Source organism: Amphibalanus amphitrite, unplaced genomic scaffold (assembly GCF_019059575.1).
Source record: "Amphibalanus amphitrite isolate SeventyFive unplaced genomic scaffold, NRLGWU_Aamphi_draft 000626F_arrow, whole genome shotgun sequence".
In the NCBI taxonomy this organism is placed as follows: domain Eukaryota; kingdom Metazoa; phylum Arthropoda; class Thecostraca; order Balanomorpha; family Balanidae; genus Amphibalanus; species Amphibalanus amphitrite.
This window is the reverse complement of record NW_024882120.1, coordinates 170,832-193,461: the sequence shown is the minus strand read 5'-3', so window position 1 is coordinate 193,461 and position 22,630 is coordinate 170,832. Positions and strand designations below refer to the sequence as shown.

General features: G+C 46.2%; 1 protein-coding gene across 1 annotated transcript; it reads left to right on the top strand.

Annotated features, from left to right (window-relative positions):
- Window positions 1–5,056: 5,056 nt before the first annotated feature.
- Window positions 5,057–22,549, top strand: LOC122363534 (Usher syndrome type-1G protein homolog). The gene is made up of 10 exons (XM_043332948.1): window positions 5,057–5,208; window positions 13,834–13,977; window positions 16,926–17,151; window positions 17,523–17,621; window positions 17,938–18,111; window positions 18,429–18,551; window positions 18,988–19,051; window positions 19,440–19,533; window positions 20,318–20,445; window positions 21,048–22,549. Exons 1-10 carry the CDS (start codon window positions 5,186–5,188, stop codon window positions 21,296–21,298), a joined length of 1,326 nt encoding a protein of 441 aa, XP_043188883.1. The 5' UTR covers window positions 5,057–5,185; the 3' UTR covers window positions 21,299–22,549.
- Window positions 22,550–22,630: the final 81 nt, after the last annotated feature.

Here is a 22,630-nt window from a genome sequence, read left to right as displayed (position 1 = left end):
ACGATGAAAAATGGTCATCATTTCGGGAAACAAAGCATAGGAGACTGACTAAATCAGCCTCAAAAGTCAAAACCATAATAGTCCACGAAATGAATAAAACAACCGGTTACCAGAACCCACGTCTATATCCTAATGGTTTGACGGTCGGTGTATCACGAAACTCATTCTTCATGTGTTCAGGAGACAGCAATAAATCACTCGCATCAGGGTGCCACAGCCACTTCGTGTTTCTTTTCAAATTCGGGGGATCATTATGAACGCCAGGCGCGCATCTCGCTGGTGTTGCCTACCTAATAAACTAGTGCAGTAGCAGTATACCGAGCAGCATATATACTGCTCGATATCCAGAAGGGTGCTATTGGACGTTGCACTTGCAGTTTGCATAATATGACGTACGCCCGAAATGTTTAAAAAAAGTTCCTTATTTTGCTTTTTTCTCGCGTAGCATTTTATTAAGATAATTTTTATTACATCAGTGGAAGGAAACGACAACATTTCTGACGCGATTGCAAATGACTTAGAGGTGGCAAAAGGTGAAAATTTTGGGAACCAGACTCGAACCAGACCCGTCTGGACATTTCTGGAACCAGTCAGACCCGGTCTAAGTTGAAATCGGATCCAGTTGGACCCGTTCCCCAAAAGTCAATTAGTACAAACTTTTTGCAGGTATCATTAGTTGCATCATGTAAAACAGCTTTTTTCCCACTGGGAGATAAGGGAATAGTTTGAGCTACAGTGTGCAAAGAACAATACAAACAATTTCCATTCACTTCATATTTTGCAATAATGTGTAGTGTGCAAGATGTATGGTTTATATGGCAGGACCCGGTTGGACCAGTCAGAAAATTTCCAGGAACCGGTCTGGCTGGACCCATATGGGTCCAGACTGGTTCCTGGACATATGGGTCCAGACTGGTTCTTTGGACCGGGTCCTCGGGTCCACATTTTTGCCACCTCTTTTAGGCACTAGCCCTCGCCAGATCACGGATTACAAGCCGGACCTATCGGTTTTCAATATCCTCCTCAATCGAGATATTATGGCCGAGATTACGTACCGTACGGGGCATTCCACGTCAAATCAAACACCGAAATCCGTCATCCCCTTCGATTTTTCTGAAAATTTGTAGGCAGGCTGGGCATGGTTCAAAACTGAGTTACGTATAATATTTTCGAAATTTGATAACGTATCGCCGAGATATAGGTCATCGAATATAGCCAAAAATGCCACACATCATTTTTTTAAATGCTTATAACTCTGGTTCCTTTTCTGGTATCAAACTGATATTAACAGGGTCTTGTAGGCAATTGATAAGGCTTTGATTTTTAATTATAAAATTAAATTGAAGTGACCTTGAAATGCATTTGACCTTGAATTAAAACAGAAAAATTTAAATAGCAAAAAACACGCCACCTTCGATTTGAGTAATTTTTACATATTATGTTCGTCACAATGTTCCTAACCATCTGTGAAAAAATTGGAGTGGGCCATTCATAACTTTCGCGGCAAACGCCGTTTTCATGCATCAACATCACGCAACCGCGCGTGACCTTGAAAGACAGAGTCAAGACATGCTTGCTTGTGTACACTTTCTGAAATGAATGATTGCTGATTATTGATATCCCAAACTCTGCGAGAATGGAAATGCATAGTCATCGTAGTCAAGCATTCACGTTCCATTGTAAAAGTGTCTCAGGCAAACGGTATTTTGCGGTGAATTTTGAACCGTGTGGAAATGCATCATGAAATAAATTCAACGAAAACATTATCACGCAACGATATCTTCACGTCTTTTGATCTTCACTATACGAAAGAACATACATTTTGGAGTATGTATGGGGAATTTCTAGTTAATCCGATAATAAATATGGCAGTTAGAGTCCTGCTAAGAGTAACATGTCGCCGGCTGAGGCGGGATCGGCCGACGCGGGAAACGCAGCAGTCACAATTTTGTGTTTACACGTTCATATTTCAATTGTTTACCAACCTATTTTCAGAATTCTTTCACCATAAGATTGCCTGTACATTTCTTAGTCTTCTCACAAAATTTGACGCGAATCGAACGTAATCAGCGGTAAGGAGCGCGATGTAAAGACGGAACCGTTCCGTTCCGTCCCGGCACAGTCTACAATTCAGGCGGCGCGTAGCGGTCGGCGCCGGCTGCCGAGTCGCCGCGTCGCCGCAGCGACAGGATGTTCACTTTACACCGCTATTACTAGAACAGTTGTGAACCGATTTTCTTATTGCTTGCACGGTGAGATGTGCAATTCAATTCTGGACAGGTAGCCATAAGTAATTTTGCATCAATATTATGAGATATTGGCGAAAAACAGGAGGGGTGGGGCGAAATTCACTCTTCCCCCTCCACTGCGCGTGCTAACATACGTTTGCATATGTGCCATTTTCTTCAAAACTTATGAATGGCCCACTCTAATTTTTTCACAGGTTGTTAAGAATATGGTAGGCAATAAAATATATGAAAATGAGCCAAATCGAAGGTGGCGTGTTTTTTGCTATTTCAATTTTTGTGCTTAAGAACAGAGTTAAGCAAATTTCAAGGTCATATATTTAAGTCGATGCAATTCTAAACAAATGCTTAAGAAATTACCTAAACAGTAAGGTTTATTTCATTCAAATCAAACAAGTACAACCAAAGTTATGGTCGTTCAAAAATATAAAGATGCAACATTTTGTAAAAATTTGATGCCCTATATTTAGAAGACCTGTGGTCAGAATGTGCAAAAAACATCATTGTAATGTCCGGGGCGACACAGGAACTCGCTCACAAATTTATTATGAAATCGCTGATGGTAAGGTGCAAAACAGCCGATTTTTGTTCGATTTGACGTGGAATGCCCCGTACGAGGGAATCCGACCCCGTCCGCAGGACGTTCGTCGAAGGATATCGCTGTACGGCGCTGACGGCAGCGTCATCTACATAAACTACTGCTTACGAAATGGCCACCAGGTGTACATATGTCGTGAATGTCACTGGCGGAGAGAGAGGGGGAGGAGGAGGGGGGAGGCATTTGGGGTCAAAATTCAAATGCCCCCTCGCAGCGCCCGAAATCGATGGAGATGGGGAGGGAGTATTTGAACACCCTCTCTAACTCGGCTCCTGGGCTAGGTATTGACACGTGGTAAGCGGCATTCGATAGAACATTCAAAATCATTGTGGAGATGTTCTGGTCATTTCTTAGGTCAGACCATAGCTTAGACCACCAGGCACCAGGTAAACTTAATTGAGACTAACATCATATTCACAGATCTAACGAACTATACTTTGACATAAACATCAAACAGGTCATTTTGAGAAAAAATGACTAAGGTCAAGATCATGAACTGACCGGAACAAGTCATGTTGCATATCAGTCGATCCGTATTAGTGATGTCAGTTACGGAAAATCGGAATACCGATACCAAACCAAACACCAACCAAAACATTGGGGAAATACCGAAACCAAACCAACTTGGAAACATGAGGGAAATCCCAACTTTTTACCAATTTCTCAGCCTCTTATACATTAGTGAGGGTTCATAATACCAACAAAATACCAATCATAATTCATATTGGGATTTAAATACCAAATACCAAGTTGGTATCGGATTGGTATCGGTATACCAAAAAGCTGGCATCCGATTGACATCTCTAATCCGTATCGTCGACCTGAATAGATCTAAGGTGTTTTCACCGCTCTATGTACATGTCTCTATTATACATAAGATATTGCAAAAAAGAATTGTTTGGGACCTTTTATGACCTGCGATGACCTCAGGGACACAAGGAGGGGGTCACAGGTGCAATTTTCCGATTCAGTTTGTCAAGTTTACCTGTATCCCGATTCCCGATGGTTACCTACGTGAGAAGAATGGCGTTCGTCCAAAAGAGACGCCTTTTAATTTTCTCTAACTGATATGGAGAGGGCTCAAAATTGACCTGAACTTAGGTCACCGATATCAAAGTTCCGAGATACACGTCGCATGCATACTGTTACGGCTTATCAATCGCTGAAAGTTTCTGGGCGATCGTTCAGTCGGTGTAGCTATGACGAGGATTCTAACTTTTCCTGAGGTGAGGTCACTTGACCTGACCTGGTGACCTGACCTTGAGCGACATGGGTCTGAAATTTTCACATAATGTGCAGAAAAGATGCATAAACAGTTGTGCCAAACACGGCGGCGCTTTCTTCAAAGTTTAAAAACTCGTCAGTCGTCAGATTTCGATTACTTGTGCACTGCTCTGCAGCATACTTTTATCTGATAGAAGCATTTTAGCTTTCTTTCTTTTCTGGATAAAACGTTTTTTTATCGATTTCGGGTGCTATGAGGGGAGCATTTGCCCCAAATGTCTGATGTCCCCCCTGGATCTGCTAGTGTCTCAATGTGTTTGATTCTTTATACAAATGTCATGGCATTTTCGATGCCCTGGCATGCCCTGGCTATCCGATCTATTATTTAGCATGTATATCGCGCTTCTAAAAACGCAGCTCCTCATGCATGTATGAAATCAATGATTAATGTGTTTCAGCCGCGACATTTGAAGGGCAACAGAGGTGTAAAGCAATGACCGGTGTAAGTGTAGTGCCGTGCGACTGTCGCAATTAAGTGATGTTTCCAAACATCAGCTCGGCTTCCTGAACACGAAATGAGACCTTGGTAGGCTGCCACATGTGAGCACAATGGCTCGAAATACACAGCATCATTTAAAACCTACTTAAACACATTTTTGGTAGTCTTATTGTTACTCTCCCTTACCATTGAGTCATCGACACCTGATCAAGCAAAGCCAATCGAAACGTGCTCGCATACCGCGCCGCCACCGGCACCCCTCCCCTCACGGACCCCCTCCCCTCTCCCCCAGGGCGTCCCCGCGGCGCGCGACCCACTCCTCCCACATCCGGCCCCTCCCCCTCCCCCCCCCCCACCGCCACGAGCCGTATCGCCCGCGCCGTACCTGGCCGCCCCATCCGGCGCGCGACGCCCGCGGCTCGACTTTGTGCCTGAGCGGCGGCTGCCCAAAGCCGTAGGCGACGCGGGTGGTCGCATGTGACGCCACCTGGCTTCGGGCAGTCGAGAGGAGACTCGTGTGGGCTATAGAGGTGGGTCTCTTGCCGCGGGCGGTGTGCCGATAGATTGGTGGGAGCGAGTCACAGGTCAGCCAGGGTAAGAGGTCAACCACCAGCAGTCATGGAGGAGGACAGGTTCCATAGGTGAGTCGCCGGTAGACCGGAAATGGTCGCTTCCGGTGGGACGAGGTACGGGGGTGAAGTGTGCCTTGTATGCCCAACTTACCTAACGGCTGCCATGTGGGGCTGTCAGAGATAAGTTGGGGCATGATATGTGTAAGGGTTGTGCCTGCTTCAAACTTTGGTCATTCTTTAATTGGTTGACGGATATTTGATGGATGTTTTGTTATTGTGGAAACTGCGTTTCTTGGATGATCATTTTCAAACGATTCTCATAGTCAGCGCATATTACTAAAAATTTGCGTTATTTATATGACAACTGCCATTTTATTACACGCTCGGACGCGTGCTAAAGTGCGAGCAATGTCGTCCATCGGGTCTGGTCATTGGGAGCGGGATTTATTGAAAAAACGTGAGGAACAAGAGGCGGGCAGGAGTCGTGACTCGTGGGCGTATGAATCATGAGTCGCGGGTGGAGTCTGTTCATGAAGGCTGGTACAGAATAAAAGGTCATTAAGGTGAACATATGCGCAAAATTCATTCCGTTTTGAATATATGGCAAATTCGAGGGCTAGAAGATTGAAGTGATTGACGATAGCAAATGTGAGATAAACCGTGACAACGTTATAACAAAGATCGTGTCATGTTTCAAGGGACGGAATAATTTGAGCGGCGAGCAAAAGCAATTTAGAAGTTGGGCTTGTTGAGTTTTCTTTTCTAGCGTCTACCAAATAAAAACTCGCAATCTGTGGCCAACCGTCACGATGCTTCAGTAATCACAATTTAAACCATAATCTGTCACACATCGTCCTCTATTCATCCTTCCCGTTCTGTAGCAAGGGAATGAAGAAAAGAAAGAGAGAACTGCATCTTGAGGTTCATCAATCACCGCGGTCCACTGTCATTTGGCTGTTGTAGCCGAAGAGAGAACAATTTGCTGCTGTAATGAACTCGATAGTAGAGCTTGTGATACAGGGGAGCTTGAGAGTCGTTGAAGAGATCCCGCGAGGGATCTTCAGAGAGAGATCCAGATAGTGATCTAGAGATCCTCCTGATAGAGATGTGGGCCTCCAGATAGAGATCTTGAGATGACGTCCACCTGGGAGAGATGACATCCTGAGATAGATGGGATCCACCTGATAGAGATGTAGGTATCCAGATCCACCTTGCGTACAAATACATCTGATGGAAGATGCTTTTTAATTTAGAGGCTTGATGATTCTGTTCATTGTATAGACCATGATGCACGAGATGCTTCTTCACTGCTCGGATTAGGGATAGAGGGATCCGATCAGCTGGGTTTGCGGCACAGTTGGGCAGGTGAAGGACAGGGCATTCGAAGTCCCGATGACCACTGCCAAACTTATGGGTGGTAATTACGTTGATTAATTGAATGTGATCATTCGTCCAGTCACCCATTCCTATATCACTGGCCTCCCCAACGAAAATTGCCCACTTAGTTCGTATTAGCGTTGCTATAGTTTAGTTGCCCTCGAGGGTCATTAGTTTGACTGTCCTAACTGAGCTTCGCTAAACTCCCATCGGCCTTATCCTAAGATTCATCCTTTACCATTCTCACACTCATCCTCTCTCTACATTCGTTCGTCATATATTCACCCAAATTTATTTAGCGCCCCTCAAATTCCCTCCGACGGTGTTAGGTGCCGGACTAATAGCGATCTCCCCGGCGAGATAAATGTCTCTTTACGAAATCCATATGCATGCTCCGCTAACCGGCGACAAAGATACTTATCGCAGGGCCGTCCAGAATAATTACACAAATATCCACCCTACTAATTTATGGGATTCACTACACGTCCGATAGACTTATGGTACACACATACACGATTTATATCCGACTTATCTCTCTATCCGGGAGAGATTACCTATGCCCTCTTCCGGTCCGCGTGTAACACCTCCGTTCACGACCCAGGGACCACCGTTCATATCCTGGAACTCTCCTCAGGAACTATCCTTAAACCCTGGGATTTACTTTCAAGGCCTTACGTGTCCTGGAGTACATCGTTACCTCCCCTGAGGCTGTCCAGTACCGATTAAGGTACCCTTACAAAATAAGTATGAGGACTTATTCGGGACACTACAGCTTGCCTTATCCGCCCTTTGGGTGACTCACCCCTGACCTTCGGCTTCTTACCTTTGGCATATCTCCAACTTACTCTCCGACTGCACTGTACCAGTCTACTCCTTCCCTCTGCCATAGAAACCTCTCACTGCCTCGTTACCCAGTATTACCTAAGCGGGAAATCTAACAGTAGCCGGAACCACTGGCGGAAAACGTGCATATGCCCTGCGTACGTGACGGTGTGTCCCTCTTATTATTCCGGTCTGGACGTGTGTTTATGAGAAGTGCATCTGTGTCTCATACGGTCATGCTGGTAAACGTTACGCCATAGGAGACGGGCAAACAAGCCGTCTGTGCCTCACAATGCCCTGTGCCAATATTGGTGGAGTAATTATTGGCGCTAACTCGCAAGAACGCGAATAACAGAAACGCATTATTGATCCAAAGCTAATCGTAATCTCAAGTCCTAATTGCTGCTGCACGCGTGAACCTAATCATCAGTTCTCGTATACAATCCTAGCAGACCTTGAATCGCTCTTGATTTGATCAGAAGATCTGGAACCAAATAAAACGCACCGGTCTGTCGTCTGGTTGTGATCCACCGTATCATAGTAAATTACTGAATGCTCAAACGGATATGACTCCTTGAAACTCGTTCGATAGCTTCTGATGGGCTACTAGTTACCTATACAAATTATCTTTGTAGAGTGCCAGAATATTGTCATAGGGATCCCTAGCCTTTCATAGAAAATATAATTTAAATCATCCTATTAGCAGTAACCAATGCACATCAAACGAACTGCAGTCCTAGATATCATATAGCATGTCATATTTAAAATTATGCATTAACTGTTTACGTTCTTATCCCGTTGCAACTTCCACAACTAACCATGTTTCTATACGATGACCTTCACCTACCGCACGCGCCCCCAATTACGGCTAACCCACTGCCCCTGTTGTGGCTGCTCCTCGCGCCCTCTGGCGGCTCAACGCCCGCGTCGGGGACGACGATACTGGCCGCCGCGCCGGCTGGCGTCGCGTCGACAGTCAGTCAAGGCCACGCCCCGATGGGCGCGTCATCACTCGCGGTGTAGTGCTCGTGCGTGTTGTCTCTTCGCTGGGTAGATTCACCGGGTGTGTCAGTGAGTGTGAATCTGGTAAAATATCGCTACAATATCTCCCTGTTCGACATCTCATCAGCTCCGTTCTACGTAAGTTTTTTTTTAACTCCTTGTCACATTTAATCGTTCCCCAACAAAGATGGTCCTTTCTAGTATTTATTCTACAAAAGCACAACGATCGGTACCTATATTAGTCGCATATTAGTTCTAACCACAAACAATTCTACATCTACCTGTTACTCGACATTTCGCAATTTCAATGACGCAAAGTGACCATCTAAAGTCGCAAAGTGTCAAACCGTCAACCTCAAACCACTGCTCACAACTCTGCACCTAAGTAACAGAAGAAATTCCGCCGTAAGCTCAAGCATTCGTATCTGTCGAAAATCATAACTCATAGCCATATTCATAGATCGATTGCATGAATCAGTCGCCACCTTAAACATTACATTCCCTTTCAGCCGTATTTACCTGTTGAATAATTGATTTCGACTTCGCAATTAATTCCTATAGCAATATTACCAATGATTTCGCAATGCAACTTTTAGTGAGTACAGCATGAATCTACACCCTTAATTTCACAAACTTCCCAACCTCAAATCTTAATCGCACCTGACTACCCCGATAATAAATCAACGAACCAGCTTGGCCAAACACAAAGACATATTCATTATTCAATGCTGACATGCATCATGTCATCAATCTCAACGTTCGTGACAATGAGCTGCTTATTCAAATTTTAGCATCTCGCTCCCGGCCTAATCGTGAACTCCAACTGACAATAACGTATTTACTGGCGGCTCTGACATGACCTCACAATTCAGATCCTATAATATGCTACTAGGGTGTCTGGACCAATAAGTTCAAAGTAATTTAAGTTTTCCAATTCCAATTGAGAGTGCATTTTATGGCAACCGAAAATGTTTGGCAGTCGTCACGGCACGGCAGGCTGGGCAGAGGGGGGGGGGGGGTCAAGGATTGGGATTGAGCAGACTTTTCAACAACACTCACATTCTGGAGTTTCTCAGTGTGGTCACAAGCGTCGGCGGTTGTCCTCCGGCTCTGATCACTCGAACTGAAGAGGCTTCTCGCGGGTGACCCCGGACTGACGGTGGCTCCCAGATGGCGTCTCCGGCTCCAGCTGTGGACTGTGACTCTCGGCTGCTCGACTCTGATTCCCCCTCTGGTTGGGTGGCGCACCCTTTTATAGTTGGGGGGGGGGGAGGGGTGACTGCCACGCCCTTGCGACGTCATCTTCCTCTGCCTTCTTCTGGTGGGTGGGGCCGTAAGATGGCGCCCTCTGTCCTGTTTAGTCACCTTGCTCCTCTGTGCCTGCAATTTTTGGCCGTCGAATCGTCTTCGTGTTGAGTGCTTTATCATCTTAGTAGTTGCTGGCATAAACCAATCCCCGAAAGGTTGGTGCTTTTCGAGTTTTAATTTTGATTCTTCAGTTTCATTTTATTCAAACTTTTGTTTCCTTCCGTTTCGTCTGCCGGCAACGCCCCTTGTGACGTCACTCTTGCTCCGCCCACTGACGTCATCTTGGTTTGGAGGGTCTGTAGAACAGCGCCTTCTGTCCGCGGTGGGGATGTCCTGAACTACGTTTGTTTCGGACAACAGCGCTTTCTGTCCGCAGTGGAGACGTCCTGAACTACGTCTGTTTCGGAGGCTTTTTGCTAAGTTTAGCAGATTCCGTTGCAGTGAGACGCACTGTTGTGCTACCATGGCTACGTGAGACCCAATGTGCTACGTGCCTTAAGCCTGCGCGTGGTCTCACAGTGTGCCGACGTTTGCTTGTAGCTTCAGCTGCTTTGTAATGACTACCAATGACTCATCCTGATGTGACTGTCTTCAGAGGTGCTTGTCTTAATTGGAGTTTAATGGCGGCCCATTCTGTGTGTACAGTGAGAAATGATTGGGGAGGGTGGACCTGGGGACGGGTGGGAGGAGGGAGGGAATAATGACAAGGGAGGGAAGCGTGCGGCAGCGCTCTGCTCAGCTGCGCGTCACCGGGCCGGCCGTGCCGAAAAGATACTACGTTAGATGTTCAAGATGTAGCGTGCTACAGTTCCATTTGTCCAATCTCTATCGTTATGAATAACTTTTTATCATAGTTTTACGCGGGGTTAATGCTATCTCAACCCCACAATGCCCATGACTAACCGTCTACCACGGCTTCCTTGCTCGAGTTCACCCTCGAATGGGTTTGTTTGCCTGAATGGTTCTAAATCCGACCCAGCTTCGATCTGAACTGTCGCAGCCGTGTCCTTCAATGTTCCCCTTCACAGAGGCGCATATTGTTAGGAAGCGTTCAGGCGGTAACTGTCGCGCACGGTTCATGCCCCGGCACCGGTCGGGGAGGCTGAACGGGTTTTAGACCATTGAGCTGTTTGTAAATTCCTGAATACGTTCTGAAGTCAATGGTGAAGAAGCAGAACACAAACATTTATTTTGTGTCATGCTTTTATGCCTGTGTTCGTGGCACCATTTCTTATAAAAAAGGAAAACCTGTTGCATGGGCTTAGCTTACGGCCATATGTGAAGACTGCCAAGAATTCAGGTAAGTTAGCAAGCAGTTAAAACTATTTATCCAAAATGTAATCCAAATCTGTAATCAAAATGTTTGTGGTGAAGTCTACGAGCCATTGCGACATGGCCTATTTTGGGAGCAACTAACTGGTCTAGTCCCTGTATTTTGGCGCAATTACGAGCAGCAGTAGGACCGTAACTTCCGGCCAGTGGGTTCGATGGCCCGACCCGTTCAGGTTATCGGTGGGTGCCACCCACCGATGGGTGGGTGGGGCTATACTTATGATCAGTGATGCTCGGAAATTTGGTATGCTGTCTGATGGTGCCTCATCCGAAGCAGCCAAACCACTTCTTGGCATATTTAATTGCATTTAGACGGGTGAACACATAAAAACTCGATCAACCATTGGATATTTCGAGCGATGTTTTGTTACCTGTACCTATAAGCGGCTTGATAAAAGCATATCCCGTTGTTACAGACATTCTTCATTAAGCTCTCCATCTCAAATCCTGAAACTTCCTATAGCCGAAAAAAGCGTTGGACGGCATTCTTTATGAAAACCATTAATTAAATAATTAAATGACTTTTTACCATTTTACTCGATAGCTACCTACGTTTTCCTAAAAAACATTTACCTTGCCTGCATTTCCTACCAAAGGATGCGTTTGTCCCTTTTTTGAGCAACATAAAAATGCTCAGCATCTGATTCGGCTATTATCCTAATTCCTAATGTTCATAAGACATCTAAAATCACGCACGGTTTTTACAAAACTATCCGAAATGTATTAGTGATATAACAAGGTTTAGGTATCCACGTGTCCTGCAAAACAATGCACCATTCAGCCATTGCCAGCATCGCCTCGTGTGTTCTCTGATCGGTCAGATGGCGCTGCCATATCGCCCAATAGAGCTGCCATATCGCCCCATCCCGCTGCCATATCAGCTCGTCAAGGACGGTGGACCGGCAAAGATAGTCCCAATCGAACTACCCCCGACCCTCCCTCCCCCAAGTGACTATCTTATCTCGACCTGAGCGCTTGGTGGGGGTCGATTACTCCCCCCTCCCCGTCCCAATCTCCTGCCAGGGGTTGACACTATGCCACTCATCGGGTCTTCACACTGCTCGTATTGGAGTGGGTCGAGGCTATCTTACACCTATTGAAGCCATGGTTTTGAGGCTTGTGATGGTAGAGTAGGGTGTTAGACTTGGTACTGGTAGATCAGGGAGACAAGCGTGCATTGATAACTGCACGTTTGATGTACAGGCGTCCCAATGGGCTGTGAAAAAAGCAAAAAAAAAAAAAATAAAGAGAGCCGTAACCGCGAGACTCAGCTTCGTAAAGATATGCCGTTGGGCGTCAATTATTGAAATGCGACGTGTATTTACATGCTGTAATTTGCCTAGTGTTGGGCCAGTTAACCCGACTTTCTCTTAATCACTCCTCCAGCTTCTTTGAATGGACGCCTTGCCTACCGGCTCAGCTAAAAAAAAAAACAAAAAAAAAAACGATCAAATTCACAGCAGCAGTAGGTATGTGGATAAAGTCGAACTAACTCTACGAACCATGAGACATATCTGAGGTGCCTAGCTTACCTAAAAAGAATCTAATCGAACCATGTAATGTTTACTTTGGCCCTTCAATGGAGGATTTAATCTCGTTGAGGCGACGAAGCCCTCACTTTTGCACCATGTTATTTGATTGTCGAGGCACTTCAAATCCGGAATGTATGGTCAGCGGTCAGCTTGCAGTGTCACCTAGCGAAGACAACGACGGATCCCGCGGATAACGTTTCAGTCTGCAATTTTATTGGTGAAAATGCGATGATTGGCTACAAACACATGTAAACCTTACATGTAACAACACACGCAAAACGCGTCATAATAAATTTTGCAAATTCTGTAAAGTAAATGGTCAAAGCAATGCCCAGTGTGTTCAAAGCAGCCCCAATTGTTTACTACCCATACGTCACCCCAAAGGACCGCAAATGCTTTTGGAGTAGGGGTTGGCCCATCAGCCAATTACCTAATATCACTTGTTCGCAAAACAAGCCATGGACAGTTTCATGCTTTCACACAAGTTCGCCAAATTGACCCAAGATGTTGCTTAAGTAATATTTGATATGCAAACAGCGAATGCCTCGAATGCTAGGCCCTGCTCCCTCTCATCTCTCCTTTGTTGCTATGTAGGTTATAGCAGGGTTATAGTGCGTACCGAGTCTTGCTCCGCCACATTTGACCTTGCCCTCGAGCCACGTAGGTGGCTCCGGGCTCTGTTTCGTCATCTTGCAATTTTCCAACTGTCTCAAAATGCGTGTGTCACCTCAGGATGACGCAATAGTGACGCAACTACGTCACAAAACAAACAACAGTCTACAAACAGCCTCTGCGCAAGCGTCGCCGGAAACGGAGGAAGAAGAGTTCGCTCCTTGTTTCCTTTTGTTGTGGATAAAAAACCTACATATTTTTTCTAAGCTGTGCAATTTGGAAACGAATTCAATTTGCAGCATCTGAAGTGTTGCTTCGTGCTATTTTCTGTTGTTTCGTTCTCCAACTTATGCATGCATTCAATTTCTTTTTTATACACTTGCCTCAAGAAATTGCTTTCTTAGACTTAGTGATCTACAAAGCCCACAACAGTTACATAATCTTGTCTTGTGCATGAGCATATGTATACATCCGCTGTGCACGATGTTGCTATATGAATGAACTTGGCCTACGGATGACCCGAGGCCGCCTTTACTAGTAGCCGTGACCTTTTCATGGTCGCGTCTTTTGGAGGATGCAACCGTGACCTTTTCGTGACTTTGACCTTTTGCAAGTGACCATGAACTTTCCCTGACTTTGCCCTTGTCGTGAATTTGACTTTGTCGTGAACGTGTCTTTTTCGTGACATTTTCTGCCCCTTGACCGGCAGGGCGGCTCGTGACGGCTACCTGGACCTCCTTCATGAGGCCAGTAAGCGCGACTGTAACTCTCAGGACGAGGATGGCATGACGCCGACCCTGTGGGCTGCCCACGAGGGACACCTGGATGCCCTGAGGCTCATCGTCGGGCGCGGGTAAGTTGGTGTGGTTTGGAAGTGGATGTGACGTCACTTGTTACTGCGATGACGTCATTTCAGGTAGGGTTGCCCAAGATTCTTACAGATAAGGTAGCTCGCAATATTAACCAAAATGATCGACTTCAAAAGAACTTGGTTGGTCCGGTGTTTCCTTCAACTGATGGTAGTGTCGAAGCTGAAGCGTAAGTCAGACTTGTCTGGTGCATGGTGTCCACCTTCCAATGCAGCTATGAGTTCATGCGTCAGTTTAGTACTGCCTGGGATTCGTTCTGATGGTCCGTTCCGTGATCCGTGATCCTTTCAATGATCCGTGATCCGTTCCGCGATCCAGTCCGTGATCCCTTCAGTGATCTATGATTTGACCGCGGATGATAGTGTCGCGAGGGCAGTCAGGGGGTTCACGGCTGAGCTGAATACTTTCCCCTTTGTGTGAGTGTGGAGGTGAGTGGTGAACGCGCTGGGGCAAAGCTAATAACGAAAAGCTGCTGAGGACGGGACGGGTGACGCGGTTGGCTGAAACCGAAACGGTGTTGACTGAAAACTCAGGTCAGGAGTTAGCCATCACGCACTATTTCAGAAGTGTTGCTTTTAGCGCGTTTATATAAAGTTTAAGTATAAGATCACCAGCTGCGACCCTAATCCAGCCCGGCCTCCAATCTCTTCCTTCTCATTGTCCGCTCTCTTTTTCTGTCTCTGTCTCTGGTCTCTGGTCTCTGGTCTCTGGTCTCTGGTCTCTGTCTGTCTGTCTGTCTGTCTGTCTGTCTGTCTGTCTGTCTGTCTCTCTCTCCCTCACCTCTCTCTCCCTACCTTCCACCCTCTCGACAATTCTGAACAGTGAACAATGAGCATGTCGTTCTCACCGTGCCGGCACTGGAGAGGGAGAGAGGGAGAGGCGAGGGGAGGGGAGAGGAGGGGAGAGGAGGGGAGGTGCGTGGGAGCGGACCGGAGAGAGGACTTCCGGTCCAGTGCGTTAGGCGATCTCCGTCCTCCCCCTCTCCTCTCCCCTCTCTCCCTCTTCTGTGGTCCGCGAGCACCACTCAGCTTGAAAAAGTCTCAGGCAGGCCTGGTAAAACACATGCAACTGATATTGTTGGAAATTGAAATTGGGGTTACGACCTACGGTGAATCGAAGTTGTTACGGGAGATCTTTGAACTTCGAATGATTCTCCTCGATCAAGGGTGGGTCTGAACTCTGAATTATTAAAATGAGTTCGACCTTAGGAAGGTAGGTATTAGCCCAAAAAATAAAAATGCTGGAAACCACTTCTTTTCATGGAGTCAAACCCAAGGTATGCGTGCCAGCTCATACTGACGGGCACTCAGTACCGCACTAGGCACAACCAGACCCTAACGGTACTTCATGTCTCCCGACAGCGCTGGGTCACGTGTTATGCGTAGTGCACACCATGTGCACAACACGTGACCACGAGGCAGAGCGATACTGCTGACGTCACACATCATATGACGTCATGGAGGGACAGGTCACGGTACATCGTGTGATGTCATGACATAATGTGTGATGTCTAAAGCGTTACGCGAAATGTCAAATGGATATGGCTTCCTATGGACCTAAACGCAGATAATGACATGATTTCGTCAAATTATCGAAATAAATCGGTTATACATATGCTACACTATATGTATGTAATACGTGTAATACTATGGTAATACGTAAGACGTCACAGAAGGTCATTAGACGTCACAACGTTATGAACTGTCGCGAACCATTGCAATTGTGTGACATTAATATATCGTCCTAGACAACATTCCGATTCCTTGTGAAGTAACTAAACGCTCACTGACCCGAGCCTTTTGGTAAGAGTACGTTTAATTATCCGACGTTTCGCCTTCTCGCTCCCTCGTGAATGCGCCTGTATTTTACACTCACATAATGAGCTGTGTTCCAATGTGAACACTTCATTAGGACACTGGCAAAAACTCGGAGCGCTTCTGTAGTTCCCACCACTCATTCTCCACAGGAAGCGAAGTAAGAGAAAGCCGTCAAACGGTGGCCACTTGTATTGTTTTTGCAGCCCGGGCATCGTCTAACCAATAATTACTTGAGCAGTGTTCTCAGGGCACTGCAGGTAGTAATGCTGCTCATTTCCGACGCTAAGCTAGAAGAATCTAGTCTCTGCAAAGAGCTACGACCGGTTTGTCTGAGCCAAAACTATGCATCGATTTCGATGCACGACAGTGGACATTTGCTCAGTAACTCAGTAGTCGAATCGTTGATGTCCCCCCCCCCACAGTACTTCTTTTCCATTTCTGTGTACGCATCTCTGATCTGCATCAGACCCTGCTTGATCTACGAGTACATGCAGTTTTCTATGCTCAGACACATGTACCTACTCCTGCTCTGTCCCACTCTCTCCTTTTGTTCTGTCCTGTACTAACCGGCGACAAATGCCACTCTCTATCATGTGGCCAGTATAATAACCCTACAGCGTCGCTAATCCATCCACATAGCCATCAGCCTGACGCTGTCTGACTCGATAGCACTATCGTACGCCGACTGATAAGGTCTCTTTTGTAAGAGCCAGCGGCGAAAGGGCGCAGTGCACCCAGCGAAGCACGATGCATTGCTTTTGGTGCACGTATATAAACGGGGTTATCGTACATTATAATTACACGCTTTGATGTTTTTGATCTAGTTATTTATAGTAGGTATTGCGATTTAATTGTGATTTTAGGTTGTTTGATCCGTTGCTATTTGCTGCACAAGTCTGTCTGTCTCTGTCTGTCTGTCTCTCTCTTTCTTTCTCTTTCTTTCTTTCTTTCTTTCTCTCTCTCTCTCTCTCTCTCTCTCTCTCTCTCTCTCTCTCTCTCTCTCTCTCTCTCTCTCTCTCTCTCTCTTCTGCCTTCACCACGTTCACCACGTGATACCAACACCACCTGTCTCACGTCTGCTCTCATCCTGACTGACCCTCTCTTCATACCCACAGCGGCGATCCGGACAAATGTGACAACTATGGCAACACGGCGCTTCACTGCGCCGCCGCCAAGGGGCACCTCAACTGCGTCAGCTTCCTGGTCAACTTCGGCGCCAACCTGTGGGCGCTCGACAACGACTTCCACACGTGCAAGGACCTGGCGGCAATCCGCGGACGTGACGAAATCCTGCGCTTCCTGGACACGGTCATTGCCAAACAGGAGGCGCTCAATAAGAAGGTAAAGTGAACGAGGAGAGTTGGGTTTGTTTGGGAGGAAATTAGAAGGTTAGGTAGTTGGAGGAGAGCAAGAATAATGGCCATTACTATCACAGGATTCTATTTTTTTTTTTAATGGTTATTGAAATGAAGGGGGAGAGAAAGGGAAATAGAGACGAACTAATATTTTTAATATTCAAGTAGACGAGATGGATAAAGGGACTGAGAATCACTGACATTTTTCTCCGCGCTCATTAGTCTGGAACTTGGAAGTCGATATTTAATTTTTAGGGACGGCATTGTTCAAGCCTCCTTTTTGAGCGAGTGCATGATGATACTAGTTTTATGTACAACGCGAATTTTTATTAAAAGCCCATTTTTGGTCCTCTTCAGGTTGTTCTTTCGCTGAAGATGAAGGCGGAGAAGGAAGCAGAGAAGAGGGTCAAGGAGTACGACAAACAGCAGAAGAAGATCGACAAAAAGGCCGCCAAAGTAAGCCTCGCCACGAATAAAACTCATTATTTTCTCCCACACAAGAGAAATGCTCAAAAGAGAAGTTGTTCAGTTGACTAATGTCCCACCTTTCACAGGCAATCATTTGCTTGGAGAGATAGGTTGTGGCGCATCACTCGGGCTTTGTGACACTGGAATTGACCCAATGCTCACCATAGACAAAATTAATTGTGCGATAAACGGCACGACATAGGGCTCAAGTCAACTGTTTGCCTCTGAGAAGTTGGAGATCATTTTGTAGTAAGTCAACTGTACCCCATCATTGACTAACCCTTTTCCCATGATGTGTAAACAGGAGGAGCAGCGTCTGCAACGACAGCAGTCTGAGAGTGCCGGCGCGGGAGAGAATGGGGATTCTTCAGCGGCAACCAGCGCCCCTCCGCCAAAAGGGCCAAAAAAGCTCATGGCAACCATCTCTCGAGGCACGGCCGGCCTGCTCGGCAAAAAGCTCCAGACACAGAGCATGCAGGTGGGAAGGTGTTCCGGGTTGGGATGTGTGTGTCAGTAAGTCCGTCGTAAAGATGCTGCTTGATGCATATGGGATAGGCGGAAGCAGGCGGAAGAAGTGGTCACAAATACACATTTGAACCAATTGAGTCCATTTCATTCACTGTGGTTTTAAGCCGCCCGAGTGTCTTAAGTTCATCTAAATTTCTGATTTCATCTTCGCCGTTCGATTGACAGGGAGATGCAGATGAAATGCGAGTCAAATCTATAGATGTCAATGATACCCTGAAGCGTCTCGAAAGCCTTCCTTTTTGACGTTTTTCTCTTTCCTTTCGCCAGCCGGTGAGCCAGGCTCCGAATTTCTCATCACACACGACAGCCAACCGGAACAAGAACCTGCCGGGCGGCGTCAACCGTAGGCTGCAACAGCGCAACAACAAGTTCGAGGACCGCAACTCCACCGTACATTCTGCCTTTTATTGAACCCGTGGTAGTGCTTAGAAAGATACTTTTTGATAGGTTTTCTTTAAAACAATGCGGCAGGTCGCAGAGGGAATTCCCAGGTCGCCGCCTTATTTATTTTTTGTTATTTATCATTTGGTGGTGACCTGCAAATTTAGATTGTCGATACAGCCGTCCTGGCATTAGTAATGTCCTGAACTGAAATGCATATGCATTCTATGTATATGTATACATATGTGCCATATGCATATTGTACACTAGTCACTAGTACACTAGTCATCGACACACGTTTACTGTGCAGACTTTTATGTAAGTTACGTTTCTACATAAAAGACTAAATGCTACTGAAATGTGCGGCACAGAACCCAGATAAGGCACCAATGAACTGATACGCACTCGACCTGTCAACGATAACACTGACTGACATTGCCAACAGGTGTCTGGTGTTACCTATGCCAACAAATACGACACGAAAGACGGTGCCGGCTCCGACGAACCAAGTAAGAAGCTGAAGTTGATCGGAGCTTTACCCTAATGCCTCTCATTTTGTCGCAGTCTTCATCTTTTAGTGCAAAAGCTTGGAACATAAAACAGAGTTTGGTAATGCATATTTTTCTCTTCACAATGAAATGTTGCATTGTAAAAGCACGATTGGTGAAGCGGTGAGGGAAACATATTTGCGATATTTTAGATGCATTATTTCAAGTCTTGAGATAGGTGTTCGTTCGGACGCATCTGGAAAACTGTTCACATACCTATTGCATAAGTTGTGGCGTTGTTTTTTGTTGTGGTCAACACGCAACAGCACCGCATGACATTTACCGTATCTCATTCCCAAACGCAGTCTAGGCGCCCTCTGACCTCAGGTCCCTGACCTTGTGACCCCAGGTCGTCGCGGGAAGCTCGCGGACGTCGAGTTCGGGCGCAAAACTACCGGAGGAGACCTCTTCGACCGACCGGGCTTCGGCAGCGTCGCCTTCAGGTTCGTCAGCATCCTGAGACATTTGTCAAAGTCCTGAGACACTTGTCAACGTCCTCAGCTGCTTCCCAACGTCCTGAATTACTAGCCAACATCCTGAACAATTCGTCAACGTCCCGAGTTACTAGTCAACATCCTGAGTCATTTGTCAACGTCCTGAGTCACTTCTCGACGCCGTAAGACTCTTTCTAACGTCCTGGGTTGTTCGCTAACGTTTTTTTGTCACTTGCTAACGTCCTGAGCAGTTCGCCAACACCTTCACGCACGCGTTTACGTCTAGAGACACTCGCTAGTCGCTAACGTCCTAACATCACATTAGTCAGTCGAGCTTTCAGACGGAAAATACAGTAACGTAGGATCTCAATGTCAGCAGTCTTAAACTTGCCGTCACAAGCCAGTGTCAGCGGAAACCATTGGGCACTTTGTTTGTACAGTCAGTAGTCACATCATATTAGCAACAGCTTTCTTCGCTTGGTGATGATTTATAAGGTTCGGCGATCACATATCCAACGAATATGTATGACACATCTAAACCATGCAAAAGGCGGATAATTGTTATGCTGTTTAGCATCCCAATCTAGGTAACATATCTTATATGTAAGGAATCTCGTCCTTGCATCGGTACCTACATGATAAGATGATGACGCCTTGTCCTTGTGATGGTTAATTAGTTAATGATGACACCAGTCCCTGGAATTATCTTGATGACGTTTCTCCTAGTGGCTACATGTGATGACCCCTGTACCCGTGATATCATTCAATGACGCTCTGCCCGTTTCCACGACAGGGGTATGATGCCGAATCTGAACCAACTAGGTGACGACTCTGCACGGCCAGGGCAGGAGGACAGCATCGGCTCTGCCGGCAGTCTCAACGGAAAGGAGAACCCCTTCGATGAACAGGACCTACCCAGCGGTGAGCCCATAGAGCCTGACTCAGCTCGACAATGGCGCTACGAGGCATGCTTTTACATATGTGCCTTTTGAATAATGCATCTGATTTAGAATTGTACTTAGGGGTTCGAGGGGCTTTCTAAGAAAGCCCCTCGAAACCATTTTATGTATCCGCTTGCACGAAATTGTGCAAATCCAAAGAGAAGCAAAGCACTTGTCTTCTCTTTGGATTCGAAGCACTTGTGCTTTGCTTCTCTTTGGATTCGCACAATTTCGTGCAAGCGTATACATAAAATGGTTTCGAGGGGCTTTCTTAGAAAGCCCCTCGAATCCCTAAGTACAACTGCATTACCAAGAAAGCCTTTCATGGCAACAATGCATTGTAAATCAATTCATCAACAAATATATATAATTATACGACGCATCTTATTGTAAAATGCCGAAGAATCGTTACGCATAATTATTACGGCCATGATAGTCATTTTACAGTTTCAGAATCATTCGAGCATGAAAAATATACCCAGTTTGCCCAAGTTTGCTATCATATCCTTCGTTCTCGGTTTCTCTCTTCTTTATATACATTTGACGTTATTTGACCAACCTCTCCCACGTCTATTCCCTCAGATGACGAGGCTCAGGAGCCGGACCCCGAGACCTCCGCTCTCCATCTGTTCCTGACATCCGCCGGAATTCCCGAGTTCATCCCAACCTTTGTGAGGGAGCAGATTGACCTCACCGCGCTGGAGCTACTGACCGAGGAGGACCTCATCGAGCTGGAGGTGCCGCTGGGGCCGAGGAAGAAGCTGCAGAAGGCGCTGAGGGAGAGAAAGCAGTCGCTGGAGCAACCCGGCGAGATGGTCGATACGCAACTCTGAGAGAAGAGAGAATAGCGGGAGGAAGCGGAGTGAATAGCGAGAAGAGAAGCGCGAAGAGCGGGCGATGTAACCGCAGTTCATGTGATTAGGGCGTGTGGGCGAGAGTGAAGTAGGTGGCATTAAGATGTGCGTGAGAAAACCGGTGGGCTTATGTGGATGTTGATTAGGATGTGTATGGAGAAACCGGTGGAGAGGACGAGTGCTAGTGAATCGTTTGGCGATGTTCAAAATGTGTGGTGTGTGAAAGGGAAGCGAGGCGTTGGGATAATTCTATTGGTGATGCGATTAATCATGAAGGGATTAATTAAGGCATGTGATCTGGGATGCCAGTACAGGAGAGTAGGACGTAACTCGTAGGGCATTCTGCTGCTGAAACTGCGATGAGGAACGCATGAAATGTGAGGTAATTGCATTTAATGGGAGTGTAGGCAGTTGAGGCACGGATAGCCATTCCAATGTTTCAGCCACTACAATGATTTGTAGACATTTAACTACTCGTTTACTAGTGAATGCGTGAATGTTTATCCATCTCGTCTGATTAACCCGGAAAAGTCAATGGCTGGACAATGCATCTATGCATGATCATAACACGCCCTGTGATGCTTCTGGGGCCGGCAGTTTGATCACTGTTTGATTTATGCTCCTGCTTTGATCATGATCGCAAGAAAATGTATGCATGTTGACTGATAAGCCTCCTGTAATGATGCATGCAACGCAGCAGGGCTCTGCTGGAGTTACGGACCCAGCGTAGGCCCCTGGCGAATGGATGTGCTTACCGGAAGGCTGCTCCGAGTTTTACTGATGTGCTCTGCTAACGTGAAAGACAATCGTATGATCAAACGTTGCGCTGGTATCGTGAATCGAACTGCATTCCGTAACTCTAAATGGAGTTATTCCGAAAAAACTGAATTTTTGACGCGTTTTACTTGTATGAGATATATCGCGTTGGCAGCTAATCAAATGGATGCCGCTGTACCATAATGCACCAATCAGTAACGTAGTTAGTTACATGTTGATGTACTAGAGTCAAGGAACTACTGACGTGTTGCGAAGCATGCGTGTATGGGACGAGGTGCGTGCATTGTGAATTGTGTTGGAACATTTTGCGAGTGAGATAGCAAGATGCGTGGATTATTGTTTAATAGTGATTCGGTAGCGGCCATACATAATCAAACTGCTATCGCCACGCCTCCAGACGTTCCTCTCTCGAGTTGATTGGTAGTGGCAAATACAGTCATGGTGTTATCGGAATCCACAGCCTTTATTACATGACGAAAGCAGCCTGTCTAATTTCAACTGCTGGAGGACTTTGACCATAAAAAGACACCCTAG

What these genes read in the sequence shown, in the direction of transcription:
- LOC122363534 (XM_043332948.1), top strand. Translation starts at nt 5,186, where the DNA reads ATGGAGGAGGACAGGTTCCATAG. An exon ending in AGGAGGCGCTCAATAAGAAG is followed by an intron (nt 17,152 to 17,522) that starts GTAAAGTGAACG and finishes GGTCCTCTTCAG; the next exon opens with GTTGTTCTTTCGCTGAAGAT. An exon ending in TCGACAAAAAGGCCGCCAAA is followed by an intron (nt 17,622 to 17,937) that starts GTAAGCCTCGCC and finishes ATGTGTAAACAG; the next exon opens with GAGGAGCAGCGTCTGCAACG.